Raw genomic sequence first — 17,692 nt, 5'->3', positions numbered from 1 at the left:
TCTCTTGTGCCACAACTCTGTTACACCATTATCCTCCATCGCATTAACAATATTGTTAAAGATCTTTGCTTGATGAACATACAGTGTAGAGTGCACCCCTGGTGAGCTTTCATTGGCCATCACTAAAAGTGCTGCAATACCCTTCGTCATCAAGTTTACCTGCAGAAATCAAATTCAAACGAATGTGAGGAATATGTTTCACATCTCTGAGAACTAAATTTGTGCCATTATTTGTCTTCACATACACATCCCCAATTCTAATGACTTTAACCAAGCCATCATTGCCCATATTTATTGTTCCAAAGTCACCAGATCTATAGGATGTAAAGAAATCCTTCCAAGATGTAGCATGAATGGAGGCACCACTGTCAATCACCCAACTAGTCTCATGGTATGCAACATTTATCATCTCATCATCATAAATAATGAGGAAGTCTACAGGAGTGGCAGTAGCAACTTTATTATCACCATCTTTGTCATCTCCATTCTTCATTCCCTTCCCTTTCTCACTCTTGTTTTCTTTCTTCAATTGCCTGCAATATTTCTTGATGTGTCCCTTTTTTACCGCAATGATGACACTCAACATTTGCAAACTTTTTGGACTTGCTTCTGCCGTTATTTTTGTTCTTCGTACATCTGCTCTTACTTCTCCCCCTCTTTTCTCTAACCTAGATCTCTGACTGTGAAGAGGATCCCTGTGTTTTTCTTCTTATCTCTTCATTTAGCAACCAACTCTTGGCCATATCCATTGTGATTACACCTTCTGGAGCAGAGTTAGACAATGAAGTTCTAAGCGTCTCCTACGAGTCCGGTAATGAACCAAGCAACCATAACCCTTGTATCTCATCATCAAACTTAATACCTATTCCAGCCAACAGATTAATAATTCCTTGGAATGTATTCAAGTGATCAAATAAACGAGTCCCGTCCTAGTACCTCAAAGCCATCATTTGTTTAATCAGAAACAACTTATTATTTCCAGTCTTTCTAGCATATAGTTGTTCAAGCTTACTTCATAGAGAACATGCATTTGTCTCTCCACTAATATGATTCAAAACATTATCATCTACCCACTACCTGATATACCTACACACCTGTCGATGTAACAAAGTTCATTCCACATTAGACTTTTTTTTCTGGTTTTTCAGTACTAAATACCGGTAGATAATAATCTTTCACATAAAGAAGATCCTCCATTTTTCTTTTCCATATGTGATAATTTGAACCATTGAGATTAATCATTCTACTCGTATTTGCTTTCATAACTCAAACTGCCAACTTGGCAATCTATCAACTTGGCTCTAATACCACTTTGTTGGGAGGAATACCAACAAACAACCCAGTGGAATAATTTTTCTCCCTATATGCAAGTAGATATAGTGTATCTCTACTTTTATACGTGCTAAAAATAATAAGAAAAATAATCAATCACACCAAATCACAAGAACAAAAGCAATTTTTTTCATGGAAAATTTTCCCAATGTGAGAAAAAAAAACCACGAGACCTAGTCCAATTGAAATATTTACTTGTCAAATAATGGGTACACAAAATCTCATTAAGATATCATCAATCTTAGCAAATATAAAGAGAATTTGAGATAATATACCAAAATCACGGATACTGTTCATGGACACAAATCCCAACTCCCGATTTCAAAATATGATCTCCACCATTCAGATTGTAACTCCTTGAGTCGTGAGCTTCTCCTCCAAATTTCAGTTTGATTGGACCACGGATGAAGTGGGAGCGAAATCTTGATAAAATCAGGGCAGGATGAGAAAAACTCAAGTTTTTCTCTCTTTCTTTAGAAAAGTGATGGCTCCTTCCCCCTTCCCTTTCTTTTTATGACTTCCTTTAGGTTATCACATTAAAGAGCTGGACTTTGAGCTTTTAATAAAGCCTACTTGGGCTTTCCTCCATGTAGAAAGAAATAACCCAACACTTTAGACTTCTCTGCTTGTGCAGAATTGGAGAAAGTCATACGATTCAAATCAGGTTATAATATCCTGAGGGAGACAAGTTTTGAAGAGTTCCACTGTACCGATTTATTGGCTAAGCCAATAAACTGCAGAGGCTTGAATCTCCTCAAAAAAAGCGAGATATCTATGTCACAGTCTGTTTGTGAATCAAGTTTATATTTGTATTTTTATTTGTATTAAATTTAATGTTATTTTATTTTATTTAATATTAAATTTCCTAACACTTTGTTTCCACAGTCGTGGCGGTTGTGAGGCAAGAAGAAAGCTCTCTTCTTGTTCCTCTCATCAGAGCTCTTAAGCATATTGCTTTCTTAGTTTCTGGGAAGCGATTCCCCATCTGGGTTGAAGTCTAATGGACTGGGATTCCAATTTGTTAACGACTATAATCCTATAAAAACTGTCCGGATGATTATAATCGCATCTAAACTGTTCATATTAAACAACCTCAAGGTGTGTCAGCAGATGCCGCAAGCTGGTTTTTGGAGTTTAAACTTCATAAAGGTATAGTCATGCGGGTTGATCGATCAGGCTGCAATTCTTCATTATCTGGCGAGTGACGAGGGGATTCTGTTGTTTGAAAAACCTTTTGAAGAGGGACCCTTCAAAAGAGCTGGGGAAAAAAATTATCCTTGGGAGGTACTACTTCATTATTCCATCTTCCAACAAAATCCTACCCCTGTTTTAAACATCGATGGTGGTCATTGAAAATGTAGGAGTGATTAGGAATCTCCCTTCGATAGGAGAAGATTTGTAAAGCTTCACTCGCATTAATGTTGGTTGCTTCACATCAACCACGGGCTCCCTAAAAATAATGTTTGGGTACTTGCTCCTCTCAAAATTGTGTGTCAGATCTGATTGGATTTGAATGCTGCTACCTGCAATATTATTTGACTAGCACCAAGTATATGCTAATCATTGAGTACAAAAATTTTAGCATTTCATCGTATGAGGAAAAAAAAAAAAATCTTAGCCCACCATTGAACAGAGAAATACACTGAAAACCAAGCTTTGAGGGTAAGTTTTCTTTCATAAAGCAGTCCAACAATCTTCATGTCCACAACAAACACTTCGTTTCCAGGAAAAGGCTTGCTTGGAGATTACCTGAAAAAGACAATGATGTCCCTGGAATTTTAACATCAAAACACACAAACTTGTCAAAAACTCTGTAGACCGTTAACTAGAAACCAGCCTTTAAGGTTTCAAAAATCCCCTAACCACTCCCTCTCCCCCCAACATTTTATTTTTAGAACACTAATACCCCCCTGGCTTGTGTGCCAAACATCACAAAGACCTGCAGTTTTTATTTTTATTTTGGCATAACCTCAAGAAAAGTCTGTCAAATTTCCCAAATCTATGAAAGGTTCACATTCTTTTACCAAACCTAAAAGTTTGTGAGCATCTTTTCACCAAATCTTAGAATGAGGCATTAGCATCTTTTGCTTACTAATAAATTATTTAAGTCAGAATGATAATAATAAAAGTAGGATATTGGGAATTTTTAAAATTTTATAGAACACATGATGCCTTCAATAGACAATACTCTCTCAGATTGTTTCTTAGCCTCCTAAGCAAAAGAACTCCCACTCGATCAAAATTCCAATCAAAGCTGGTGTAGCCACTAGCTTCTCATTAACCTTGAATAATATGCAAAAAACAATAACCATCATCAGTTCACAATTCGATCCTTCAAATGCAAGACTCATACAACAGGCAAAGGACAACAGATTTATGTTAACAAATGTTCACTAATGTTAACTTAAAAAGAAGCTGAAAATACAACAGTAACCAATAACTATACATGAAAACATATAGGGTTCACCGTAGCAGTATAGCATGCATACTGCAACTTTAGAGGCTAGTGAGAGGAAACAATACTAAATAACTTTGGCATTTACTACCCAAATCTACAAGAATTTCTCTATACTCGTAGTGAGTGTGGTTTTGGGAACAGCACCAATAACTGCATCTTTCTTTTCACCACTTTTAAAGATCATGACGGTTGGGATGCTTCGAATCCCATATCGTGTTGCAATCGAAGGGCTCTCATCAGTGTTCACCTTGTAGCATTTGAGCTTCCCTGCGTACTGCTTTGATAGTTCATCAATAACAGGGTGGATCATTCGACACGGCCCACACCATGGAGCCCAAAATTCAACTAGAACAGGGAGTTCAGGCTCAAGGACAAGCGACTGCCATGTTGAGTCGGTCACAGCCGGTACTGCAGTTTATTTTGTAAATACAAGAAATAAATAAATAAATAAAGAACTCCAATTCAAATTATGCCTCAATTAAAATAAAAAATGGGAAATGACATGTATGCTATGCTGGCTGTGGTAGTGAGTATGCCATGCTAGATTTGTTGAAATTGTACAATGCTAGGAGATGGAGTAGGCATGCATTGCAAATCCAGGAAGAAAAATAGTGATTTTGGAATAATATAGCATTGGCCTGCGATTACTATGAAGAAAAATAAAGCTCAGATGCTCATCCCACACTGCACAATGGCATCAGCTCAAATCCAGGCAACAGCCTCTCCTCCAGAAAGGATGAGGCAGTCTATCAATCTTCCCTGGGCCCTAAGATGAGTGGGAGCCTTGTATAACTGACCCAAGTTTACTTGCCATTGTAAGATTCACGAGGCATTCATCATGGACGGCTTCAAACAAATCACCCAAGGTTTGTTTGATCAAACATGGTTGGACTTGCCATTTTTATGGCTGATGTCACTATCCCTTTGTTATACCCTTACATGAGCTGGAATATAATTAACTAGAAAAAAAAAAAAAAGTAGGAAAAACAAGATAAAACATTATTTAGGCTTAATAACAAAGAAATATGCAGTTTGCCACAACATAACGCGAGTTCTGTGCTACTGCCTCCAAAGGCTAGCTGGTCTAACATAGCTTGTTGACATCATGAGTTGAAACCCATAATAGGTTATCAAAATTATAGTTCTAGTCATAAATGCTAAAGAAATGCTATAAAAATTAAACCCTAGCTAAACTTTGGAAAAATGACCTGACGGTAAATAATGTGGAATTGAACCACCAATATTCCCCTAAAAATGATTAGATCTTGTTTAAATGCAGCTCAAATTTGTGCAAGATTTCATGAAGAAATGCAACCAATACGTGAAGAAAAGCTACTGCAAAATGAAAAGATGATGCTGTGAGGAGCCCTTGTGATGCAGGACCAATTGGCACAAGTGAGGGATGCAGTAAAATGAGTAAATAGAAGAAAAAAAACATACAGAAATAAACAGGAAATTAAAAGAAAAAATAAAAATGAAGACAAAACTCAATAGGGCTGAATGCTCAATATTCCAATCTGTCCTTCATGGTTACACATCAAGCCTTTATATAGGCTTAGGAATTAATATTAAATCCTAGTTAATGAAACATATTAACATAATATCAAATCCCTAAAAATTAAAAACAAAAACAAAAAAAAAACAAACAAATGTAAAATCTTTAAATCATAAAGACACCCGATAATCATACAGCCCCTAGATAATCAAACCGATTTTAGCTTAACTTCTACCATAAAAATGCAGCATAACATTCTTTTTTTTGTTTTTTTGAGGGGGGGTGGGGGTTAAATTACAAGATTGCAAAAATCTTCAAAATTACCAAACATAATCGTCGCAGGCTTAAGCTCATAGTGCATCATTTCAAAGCATATATAAAGTCTTGCAGTGTAATCATGAGAGGCAGACTGGAATATTGCCCTATTGAGTTTTCTCTTCATTTTTATTTTTGCTTTTAATTTCCTGTTTATTTTCCTATTGCTTTCTCTATTTTCCTGCATCTCTCTCTTGTGCCAATGAGTCCCACTTCAATTTGGCAACAAATCCTCATCTCAATCCCCCCATCACAGCTTCACAACAGCCACTAGTCATTCCTTACTTCCTCGTACATTTTTGCACTGCCACCAGCACTGGATTCACCTCCCCCTGATCTACCAAAAAGCCAAAGCTCCACCACCTGAGGACACATGACTGAAATCCAGATTTTGAAATTTTGGTCTGCAGCTTTATAATTTGATTCCAGACATGATATTTTGCATCCATGTGCGGCATTTTTATCTTAATTGCTATAAATCAGACTTCCATTGAACCATCAGCATTACGGAGAGTCAATTCAGAGCACACAAAAATAAGGCAAAATCCCTCTATTCCTTCAATTTCTAAGCAACTTTCCCTCCATTAAACTTGTATGGCTGCAAAAGCAAAAGGTACTAAATAATAATAATAACATAATTGTTTTATATTGACAGGACAAAACAAAGTACATAAGGAAATCCCATCTTAGTATGAAAAACCTAACTTCATCGCCAACCCTACTCGCTAGGCCCATATAGAGTCCTGCCCCTTGACAGCATAGACAACATCCATAGCAGTGATCGTCTTCCGACAAACATGCTCTGTGTAGGTGACATCGTCCTGAATGACATTCTCCAAGAATATCTCGAGCACCCCTTGAGTCTCCTTCCAGATAAGGCCTCAGATAGGCTTCAGCTGCCATGCCCCGCCACACAGCAGATGGCAGGCTTTGTTATGCCCTGGATACTATCTCTAAGAACCTTCCTGTGCCACTGCGCTCCTCCCTTCACCAAACCCTTCCCACTTCCTGACATCTTCTTTTGAATCTGAACCTACCACTTTCTCTCTCCCTCCCTATCTTTAACTGCTTGTTTTGACTAGTTATGGAGAGTCAATTACCACTGCCAGCATCCAGCGTCAGAATCAATCGCTGCATTCTGTGAGTTTTCTGAGTGAAATTGTTTAATATCTGCAATTAAAGGTGAATTGACGAAAGTTCTTGAGAAATTAGTAGGCAAGTTAGTGGTTTTAGATGAATAAATTGAGAATTGTGTGTGAATTGTTTTAAGGGTCCTTAGTCATAAAGTTGCAATATACATATATACATACATACACACACACATACATACATGTATATATATACACGTATGTATGTGTGTATGTACATGTATGTATGTATATGTGTGTGTGTGTGTGTGTGTGTGTGTGTGTGTGTGTGTGTGTGTGTGTGTGTGTGTGCAAAGCAATGTGGCATTTGTGGCAACTAAGGGTCCATTTGGTGTCATTACTATTTTCTATTTTTCCACAGTGAAAAAATAGATTATAAAAGTGCGTTTATTTCTGTTGTCAGTTTTTTGTTTCTATTGCCGATTTTTAGCTGTTTGCCAAAAAACTAAAAACCAAATTTTATGGTTTTCAGTTGTTTTTGCAACCTATTGTCAAAAATTTTAATATCCAATAATAGTTTTTTTCGATTAAATTATTCATTTTATACACTTTTAAATTAAAATCAAAATCAAGTGATCAAATGAATTTAAAAATAATTAAAAGAAAAATATACACAAATTTCAAAAAATAATAATAAAACCAAAATACTTCTACTATTTTTCAGTTGTCATGTCTAATAAAATTTTTATTGTAAAGTAAATTTTGAAAGTAGAACAATTAAGTAAAATAATTATAATAAATTTTATTTTTATTATAGTAATTTTTTAATGTGTATTATTTGTAATTTTATTATTTTAATCATATTTTTATAAATATTTTGATTTAAAGATGAAAATGTGCATTTTTTTAATTAAGTTTTTAATTTGCATTCATTTTATAAATGTTAACCAAAAAGGCTGCTGGTTTCAAGTTTATAACTTATGTTTCTCGCTTTTGGTGTTCGTATCTGGTTTTCATTTCTCTAATTTTTGATAGTGATACCAAACAGCCCCTAAACTTATATTGTCTGCAAAAATGGAATGGCTGTCTGGTAGGGTACAAAACTTGGAGAATACCTAGGAGAATATTACTAATGCTTCGAATAGGCTAGCAACTAAAGTTGTAGACTATTACTAATGCTTTGAATATGCTAAAATAACTGTGAAGTTGCAGCCTTTGGTAAGAGGCCTAGTGGCTTTCCAACCAACCATGAAAATGGAATAGTTGTTTTTGCTCATAACTTGAGTTGCATGAAGACCCAAATAATCAGTAAGGGAATTAAACTAGAAAATTCTAATTAATTTGAAGATTGTGTATGGAGTACTATTTCTGATGATACAACATGAATGCGGCTTGAGAGTGGTATTCAGCTGAATCAAAATTGAAGAAAACTGCTCCAATTTTGTGGATTAAACAGCATGAGATCTTTAGAATAAGTTTTGGTGAGATAAGAACATCGCATGAGATGAAGCAAACCATGCAAGAGTAACCTGTACATACCAATTACAAGCAATGTGTTCATCTGCAACTCTTTTGATTTGAAGCAAGAAGAAAAGATGGCGGCAAATGATGGCTTTGTGCAAGAAAGGTTTGAACTTTGAAGCCAGCTATCGCCTCCAAACTTGCTAGATGTCATCCTGTTACAGTTGGGGATGCACTACAGGTTGCCACTTAAATCGAAGAGGATATGCAGTATTATACTCGTAGAGTTACATTGACCGCTCATAGTACTAGAGGAGTTGTACGAGATAAGTAGCTGAGCGATTGGGTGAAGGAGTTCAAACTGCTATCCTTTGGAAGACTTTGAGCATTCTATAACAACTTCTAAGATCAAATCAATCAATCAAGTGTTTCAAATGGCCAGATTTGGGGCATCAGGCTCCACAACGTCCTAACCATGTTATGGCAATTAGAAACAGATTATAATGATGATGCCATACAAGCGATTGAAGCTAAGTGGATTACATGATGACAGCAATGTCAAAAATGTTTACTTCTTCAACCTACCTCATAAAAAACCGTCTAGTTCTTCAACCCATCTTCTCTTCCCACAAGGTTGAAGAAAAAGAAGATTGGAGTCAAAACAGCACCTTTTATGCTAAGTGATTTGTCATGAGCAAGCTTTGTAAGTTGGAATTTCCTTGATAAAATATCATTACAGGGTTTGGTCAAAGTGGTGGTCTTGGATGAGCAGGTGTTTTTGTAATGCTTCTTTCTCTATCATTATTAATGGAGAGCCTAAATCTTGGTTTGGGGCTTAGGCAAGGAGATCCTCTTTCTCCTTTTTTTTTTTTTTTCCCTGTTCTTGTGGTAGATGTTTTGAGTAGATTGGTTTACAGGGCTGCACAGAAAGCAGTTTCTTCAGAGGGATTGAGGTGGAAATGAGGGGGTTGTGGTTTCTCATCTTCAATTTGCAAATGCTGCCATTTTTTTTTCCCGGAAGATCATAAGGAGTCTCTTTCAAATGTGGTTACTATATCACAATTATTTGAGAGGGTCTTTCGGAAAGAGTGGGATACCTTCAATTAATTTGGATATTTCCAGATCATTGGAGCTCTCCTCTTTAGCTGGGTGTGGTATTCTTGATTGGCCTCTAATTTAGTTAGGTGTGCCTCTAGGCGATAATCCTAGAACACTTGGGTTTTGGGATTCTTTGGTGGAGAAGATTACTAAGAAGTTGGATGGGTGGAAGGGTGCTTCATTTTCTCCAGTTGGGCTTATTACCCCCTTACTTAGGCTTCCTTTGCTAGTATTCCTATATTTTCATGTTTATCTCTAGAATTCCTGTGCAAGTTGGTGTCTAAGAACATTGCTTTAATGGGCAAATGGTGATCACATTTCCCTTAGAGTCTTTCCTTCCGCTCAAAGTTATTAAAAGTAAATTTGGCTTGCAGGGTAATAGTGGGATGCTAACTTGGGGTTGAGATGTTCTTATGAAAGTCCTTGGAAGCATATATCACACTTATATCCTCTTTTTATCCCTTGTACAAATTTTATTGTGGGAATAGATATCGGGTTCGGGTTTGGGAAGACATTTGGTAGGGGAGTTCTTCACTTTGCTCATCTTTTCCCTGTTTGTATAAATTGTCCTCTTTGCACAATAAATATATTTCTTCTTTCTTTATTTCAAGTGGGGATGGATTCTCTTAAGATTTCCATTTTCATAGGGCTCTTAATGCTAGGGAGGTATTGGAGCTTACCTCCTTATTAAGTTTGTTGGAGGGACTACAGCTCGTGGATTCTTGGGCCTCGGATCTTCTTGGGAATATTGTTGCAAGTCTTTTTTTGAGCATTTAACCAATTAAAATTTGTCTTCCCCACTTGATAGTTCTATTTGGAAGCCTAAAGTCCCCTCAAAGATTAAGGTTTTTATTTGATTGGTTGTTCTTGATAGAGTTAACACTAAAAATCTGCTCCAGAGTAGGTGGCCTTTTAAGGCTTTATCTCCGGATGTGTGTCCTCTTTGTGTTGAAAAATTCAGAATCCGCTTCTCACATGTTCCTTCAATGCTCCTTTTCATGGAGGGTGTGGAATAATCTTTTTGGTTTATTTGGAGAGGGTTGGGTGTGTTGGCTATACCATTTTCAGGTTTTGGGAGAAGCATAGATGGTTTGGTGTTGCGGAGGTGTGCAATTTTTGCAGTTTCATGGGGGGCATTGGTTGGAGGAGAATGCTCATATTTTTATGGGAAAAAGAATGTCTTCGATTATGCTCTGGCATAAGATTCAGTATTGGATCTCCTTGTGGGCTTCTGCAGGATGTTTCAGAGGGGTTTCTTTTTCTCATTACAGCATGATTGACTGGCTGCACTGGTTCAATTTCTTTCTTCTCTCTTTTTTTTTTTTTCGGTTTTTTACTCTTGTATATTTTATGGAGAGTTTCTTATGCTCCTTGTTGTATTTCTTGCGTTCCATAACAAAATCTCTTGTTCTTTGATTAAAACCAAAAAAAAAAGTTGTGAAGAAGTTAAGTTTGGGAGATAAACCTCGTCTCAATCCAAACAAAATTTGCTTGGGTAAAATACCAACTTAAAGGTCCGTGATGGTTGCCAATTTACCTTTAAGATTGGTTATGCTATGGAGGCAATGCAGACTGACATCCTTCCTCTCAAGATTTGTCATATCCTTTGGTGCTGTCCATGGTTGTTTGATAGGAGGGTTAAGCATGATGTCTATTAAAATTCTTAAGTCGACAACATCATGAGCCCTTCCACTCACTAAATTGAAGTGCACAGCTGGTTCCGTTCTTATGAAAAGCCTATTCATGGTGATGGACTCCTTGGTGCTTTCCCCAACTCGACGAAGTCAAGTTCTTTCTGAAAGGAGGGAATTGGTGTAGGATGGAAAGTGGAGGGTTCATTTTGACCCAATCTGAAGACCAATTTCAGATAATAGGCTCAAGGTTTTTCATTAGTTTATGGTATGTTCATATGTATTTGGGGTTTGTTTGTAGTTTCGTGCATCTTTAGGGGTTTGTGTAATTTTCAGTAATTAGGCTTACTTAAAAATAGGGTGTAAAAGCCGCATGAAAGTAAGTTCTGGTGAATTTAAAATTGAAGTGAACGTGTATCTCCTTCCTCCTCTCTTCTTCTTCCTTCTTCTTCTTCCCCTTCGCCCCTCCTCTCCTCTACTTTTCTTCCAAGTTTGCAGTAATTTTCATTGATGTTCTGCATCATTTGCTCAATTCCTACATGCAGATTTGCATCAGCTTTGAGGTGTTCTTGTAGGAGGAAAGGAGGGAACAAAGAGTGAGATGCTACCCTCAAGCAGTTTAATAGCTATTACGGAGAGAAGAATGCAAGTTCATAGGAGGAAGTCCATAAGAGCTATTAAACTGCTTGAGGGATAGCATAACTACTCCTCCCAAAACCTCTAAAAGAAATAGCCAAAAGATGTTCCATTGTCTCAAACTCAATTTTCTCCAAAAAGTTCAAACAAACAACTCCACATGCCCCAAGCAAATTAGCAATAACAACAACAACAATGAAATCAAGCCTTAAGTCCCACTAGGTGGGGCCCAAATAAATTAGCAATGCAAAAAAAAAAAAAGTGGAGAGAGAAGCAGTCTCCGAACAGTTAAAATACAACATATGCCTTTAAAGGCCATCTACCCTAGAGCAGATTATTGGGGCTAGCTCTATCAAGAACCACCAACCAAATGAATGCTTTAATCTTGGAGGGATCTTTGGCCTTCCAAATATGATGATGGATCAGAAAAGATATCAGATCTAATCAGATGATCAAAGAAAGATTTACAAGAAAAGACTCTTGCTTTAAGGGTGAGAGTCCATCAGAGAAAGCAAAGAAGAGAGCTCCTCCACCCTCCTATGATTTAAATTTCTTTGAAAATTAAGCATTACCATGGTTTTAAATCGCAGTTGTGGCATGGTTATTAAAAATTGCGATCTGGATCGTAGGCGATCCAAATTCACCCAAACGATCCAAGACGCAACAAAAATCAGAATCAAGTAGAATCGTGGTAGAATCTTAAAAGAATTGGTAGAATAGTAGAATTGTAAGTAGAATCATATAGATCCTACCCTGTTACCTGGATTGGGTTTTTTTTCCCTTTTTGGGCTTCAATAATGTGTCCCAATACATGTTTTTATTCGCCCAAAGGCCTCAAAAGGTTTACGCTTGGTCCAAAGCCTCTACAACTAGGGCAAAATGGCTCCCAGCGTCCCATCAATGAGCAGATTCAGCAGAATCGGCACTTGACTTCCCTGGAGTTCAACACCTCAGTCCTCTACTCATTGAAACTCAGCAACACAAAACCTGAATTTCTCTCCTGTTTGACAACCAGAGAGCCCTCCATCTGGTGACTGGTGTTTGATCAGCAGCAGCTAGCAGTCTCGCCGTTTGATCTACAGTTCTTTGGTGTTCAACAACCAGAGTTCCTGGAGTTCGACAAAAACTCAGCCCTCAATCCTCAGTCCTCTTCCTTCTTTGGTGTTCGACAAGAACTCCGCTTCAACACAGAGTTCTTGTTTGATCAGCAGCAGCCACGAAAGCAAGCCCAACAGAGCTGCAGAAGTATGCTTTGAAACAGATTTTTTGCTTCTTGGAAAGACTCAATAGTGAACACTGTTTCTCTCCTTCTTCTTCTCCTTTCCTTGCTCTTCTTCTGTTTCTTCTTTTTATTGTTTGAACTTTTTATTGTATTTTTAACTTCTTATACTTACTAAGTTACTAACCAAGTTTTTAGTCCTAAGAGTTGTCTTAAAGTTCTTCATATATAATTTTTTAATATTTACTTTACATTGAAAGTAGAATCTTATGATTCTCGATCCGATTCTATGATACGATACTGCAGACCCCTCCAACAATCCCACTTAGAATCCAGATTCTAACAACCTTAGGTAGTAGGTAGCGTAAGTAATGGCAACGGGCGTAACAGGAAGCAGGAGTAGCGGATGTTACATAATGGGGAGTGGGTGTAACAGCCGTGATTTTTTTTCAAGCACGCACAACCTCGTGCGTATTAGTGTATTTGCATGTTTTAAGCTTTTAACCCTTCTTAGAAAGAGTTTTAGTATATTTTGGGTCCTTTAGTTCAATTAACTAAGTTGTTTGGTAAGGGCAATAAGTTTACATTTGCTTTAAACCACCATTAGAAAAATTACACGTGTGCTTATTTATATTCACTGTTCTTATGCGCAATAAATTCTTATGTGCGCTAACTTAATTAATAAAACAAAAATACATTATACACTCCATTAATCTATTAGACACATAAGGCATATGAATAATACAAATATACAATAACTAAAAAAAAAGAAGATTGAAGTTGAAAAATATAGAACATAAATATCAAATTTCTAATATTATCAAAATAAAATATTTGGCTAGCAAGTTAATATTTTCAAATTGTTAATTAATGCATCTTTTGAGAGTATTTTAAAAAATAGTAAATTTTGTATCATTATTATCCTCATTATAATCTGTTCCCTCTCTCCCACATAATATATAAAGAATGATTTATGAAAGGGAGGGGGACAGAGAAGGGAACAGGGACGGGGCGGGGAACAAAAGTGAGAAGAAAAAGTAAAAAATTAAATAATTTTTTTGGGCATAAATGTCACGGCCATAGCAGCCTTTATGTAATGGTCACAGTCCATAATGGCTGCTACAGCCGTGATTTTTCTTCCCACCGATTTTGTGGTGTGTAGCGGTATCAAGAACCCAAAAAACTGTTATGTAACAGCGTTACGTAACAGTTGCGGCCGTTATTTAAAACCATGCTACATTACCACTAGAGCAAGGAAGAAATGACAATATCATGGACCAAAGTAAGGCAATAAAGATGAAAAAAAATAATAGATATTGCAGAATCCCACAAATCAGATATCCTCCCAAAGCAGATATAAGAATTCTCACCCAATTATGTGAATGAAAAAAGCTTAAACCTCCAAAGACTCTCAAAACCTAAATTTGCATCCCAGCCATTCATTTGCAAGCCAAACTTACATGCACTAACTCTCTGCCGCAAGGAATTCACCTCTAAAGGAAATCACGACAACCATTTACCCAATATCCTTGTTTTTTGACACCAACTTTCCAAGGCCCAACTCCAACCTCCCTCCAAAGACCTACAATCCATCTCCTCACTTAAAAAATTATCCCTGGTGAATCACCCCTAGTCCCTACAACTGATCAAAGAAAATCTCGGATAATTTTCTCAACCTTCTTAGATATAAATTCTGAACATAGACAAATAAAGCAAAGGAATAGTAGAGAAACACCTAAAAAATACTCTAGAACTATTGAACCTAGACATTTCCAAAGAAATTATGCATCTTGGATCATTATCAAAATTTGAATAATGCAACGTCATATGCACCTCCCAAGATGGTTTTATTTGAATGAATTTAAGTTTGCATGCTTAGAATGCCAAGTAAGTAGTTTACAAATAATATATGATATTATTTCTCAAATTTATTTGTCATTTTCATAATATTTCCTTTTTCCAATATATATCTAATTTACTTGTATATTTTTTATATAAAAAATAAAATATCAAAAAGCTTACACCTTAATGATTGAGGCCTATGCCTCGCTTCATTGGGGTTAAAACGCTCACACAACACTTCGCCAATTCTCATATTTCATGTGTTTGTTCAGATTCTTACTAAAAATGGTAACAAAATGATATTTGAGCTTTTACTGCCATAACATATCTAACTAACTTCATTCCATATCCATAGAAATTATCCTATCAAGACAAAGGAAAACAAAACCCCTGAAGACAGTATTATCTTTGGCATGTCCAGATTCCAAGTCTACAGAAGAAGAGTTTTTGATTGCCGCCATTAAAAATTGCAGAGAATAATTCTAGAACCACTCTAATTCCTTAATTAAGAAAGTAACAACTTCTATGTTGTTAACTTATCTACAAGAATAATAGAAATGTCTTTAAGACATGATGTGCAAAAGGATACCATATCCTCTCATTTAAGAATTTCTTTCACTTGGTGCAGTGGACAGGGCTAAGGAGCAACTACTTCAAAAAGACCACCTCCCCCTTGATTCTTCTTCCTTGTTTTATTTTTAATTAGAAAGGATCACCTTCACTCTATATCTGTGTATCCTTCTTTCCGCGTACAAAAGGGTAATAAATAAATAAATAAAACCTGAAAAAATGTAGTAGTCCCAAAACTTGAAAATATTGGAGTTTGAACTATACGGCTCATCCTTGTCAAAACACCAATAATGGGCTTCAATAAGTTCCAAGCATTCATCCAATTGATGAGGGAAGAGGGGAGGAAAAGATATCGAGAAAAAGTGGGAGCATCTCAACAAACGAGACATGGTCTCACTCTATACAATGTTGCAGCACAAGAAAGCAAAGCAGCCTTCTATGACGATAAGAATGACACAAAGCAATATCAATTGAAAACACATGAAAGTGAAACTAATTACCTTAGGAAAAAGACCTTGCCTTAATGTGTTCGATGCAAAGTAAAAACTATGAAGAATAGCTACACCTTTATAAGAATTTCCTTTAAATATACAAAGAGCTGCAACCCTCTTTAAATGTTGTCAGCATAGAAGCTCCAAACTCAACCAAAAATAAAGAAGACAAACTAAAGCTCGCCGCAGAGTAATTATTTACTGGAGCATCAAACTTAAATTTTTAACTACTCTAAACCAAAGAAATTTTCAGCTTTGATCGTGTGTGCTGCTCTTGTAAGGCTCACAGATTTCCTAATAAGTCTAATACCATACCCTTCTATACAATTTCAAGCATTATGATTTGAGTCAAGCTATTATCAGCAGATATCAATCTTTTCTTCTCTTCATTTACTAGAATCAATCTAGACATTTAAACAAAACATTGAAATAAGAAAACAAAGAAAAGAGGAATAAAAAATAAAACAGAAGTTAATCTCTTTTCCTATATCTAGTACAAATGAATTAAAATATTTAAACAAAACGCCAAAAATAAAACAATAAAATCACATAATACACACAGGCATACAAAGGAATGACCGGCAAAACAAAAGTTACTCGTGTACGTGCTAGGCATACAAGAATGAACGACCAAACATTCATAAATGAACAACCAAACGCCAACAGAACCACCCACCTTGTAAAATTTTTCTAAGATGCCAATTCAGCCATACCCATTAAAATTTTTTTTGGAGGTAACCATAATCATTAACTTCAATACAAAGTCAAGCACTGAACATCAAATTTAATACCACCCCCGCAACTCAAACTAAAAGATCGACAGTACAAAATCCTAGAAAAATTAAGGCACGAATGAGATAGCCATACATACAGAACACATACGATATATCGATATTAATCAAGTTACCGTCAACAGCAGTGTCCTGGGCCTCGCAAACGATTCGTCCTCCCCGACGAACGGGTCCAGAACTCACACTCGATGATACAAGAGACCGAGAGCTGGAACTGAGTTGGATCTTGAGGCCTCTGAACTCGGGCAACCTGACGCAGTTGCGGCGCCCAGAGAGTGACGCAGCGACCGGCGATAGAGCAGACGAAGGGACAGTGGAGGAGCGAGGAACCACGAGGGATTCCAGTACAGTGGCCATCTAGAGAGAGAGAGGGAGAGAGAGATCAGAGAGCTTGGACTCACAGTGCAGAGAGAGAGAGAGAGAGAGAGAGAGGTACCTTTGGCTAATGTTTGTTTGGGGTTTTTGGTAGCGAATGGCTCTGAGCCCGACGGCTGGATTTACAGAGCAACGGATGAATCTGATGGGGAGGGGAAATGCTACGATGTTTTTATTTACAAGTGCTTTTGACACGTGTGCGATTTGTATTGGCTTTTAGGACAAAAGTTCTATCCATCCGCCCTCTCTGTGCTGAGACCTGCGCTGTGTTCCATTTGTCGTGGCCTTATTGGGGAGAGAAACTGTTCCTTACATATATTTTCCACCTGCAATGAAATTTTATAAATATAATACTATTAAATTCAGGGGAACCACTAAATATAGCCTGAAATTCCGATATTTATAGATACACATTATTATTGCGGGCCGGCCCTGCCCCCTTTTTTTTTTTTTTGAAGCCTACTGTGGTGTTAGAGAATTTGTATTTGACCACAAAAATTTCCCTAATCCAATTCTGAAAAAATTATCTATTTTAGCTTATTGGGTCTTTTAATTTTTCTATATAAAAAGATTTCTCAGGAAAATTTAAATTTTATATTATTGCACCTCAATTTGTAATTTTGATAAAATACATTGTGGGACAAAAGACACTTATCAAAAATGTCATAAACCTCCCCTACGATTCGTTAAAAAGATACCGGTTTGCCCCCATGGGCATGGCGTGGTGGAAAGGCATCTACACGTAAAATGGAGCATCGAGAGTTCAATTCCAGGTAAATACACTCACTGAACCAGCGGTACCTGTGGATGGTAAGAATTTACTATGTGAGTCAGTGGGGACCGTAGATGGTGAGAGTTCACTCTGTGAGCCAGTGGGGACCATGAATGGT

The 17,692-nt window shown here is 36.8% G+C and overlaps 1 protein-coding gene across 1 annotated transcript; it reads right to left on the bottom strand.

Moving 5' to 3' along the window:
* Window positions 1-3,705: 3,705 nt before the first annotated feature.
* On the bottom strand, window positions 3,706-16,965 carry LOC131163509 (uncharacterized). Its single transcript, XM_058120104.1, has 3 exons — window positions 16,864-16,965; window positions 16,544-16,784; window positions 3,706-4,198 (listed from the first exon to the last, which is right to left on the bottom strand). Exons 2-3 carry the CDS (start codon window positions 16,782-16,784, stop codon window positions 3,885-3,887), a joined length of 555 nt encoding a protein of 184 aa, XP_057976087.1. The 5' UTR covers window positions 16,864-16,965; the 3' UTR covers window positions 3,706-3,884.
* Between the last annotated feature and the right edge of the window lie 727 nt (window positions 16,966-17,692).

Source organism: Malania oleifera, chromosome 1 (genome assembly GCF_029873635.1).
Source record: "Malania oleifera isolate guangnan ecotype guangnan chromosome 1, ASM2987363v1, whole genome shotgun sequence".
In the NCBI taxonomy this organism is placed as follows: Eukaryota; Viridiplantae; Streptophyta; class Magnoliopsida; order Santalales; family Ximeniaceae; genus Malania; species Malania oleifera.
This window is presented reverse-complemented; position numbering and strand designations above follow the sequence as displayed.

Excerpts from the sequence above, each read along its gene's own strand:
- LOC131163509 (XM_058120104.1), bottom strand. The coding sequence starts at position 16,784 with ATGGCCACTGTACTGGAATCCCTCGTGGTTCCTCGCTCCTCCACTGTC. Across the intron at positions 4,199-16,543 it reads CCAGGACACTGCTGTTGACG|TACCGGCTGTGACCGACTCA; the intron begins GTAACTTGATTA and ends AATAAACTGCAG.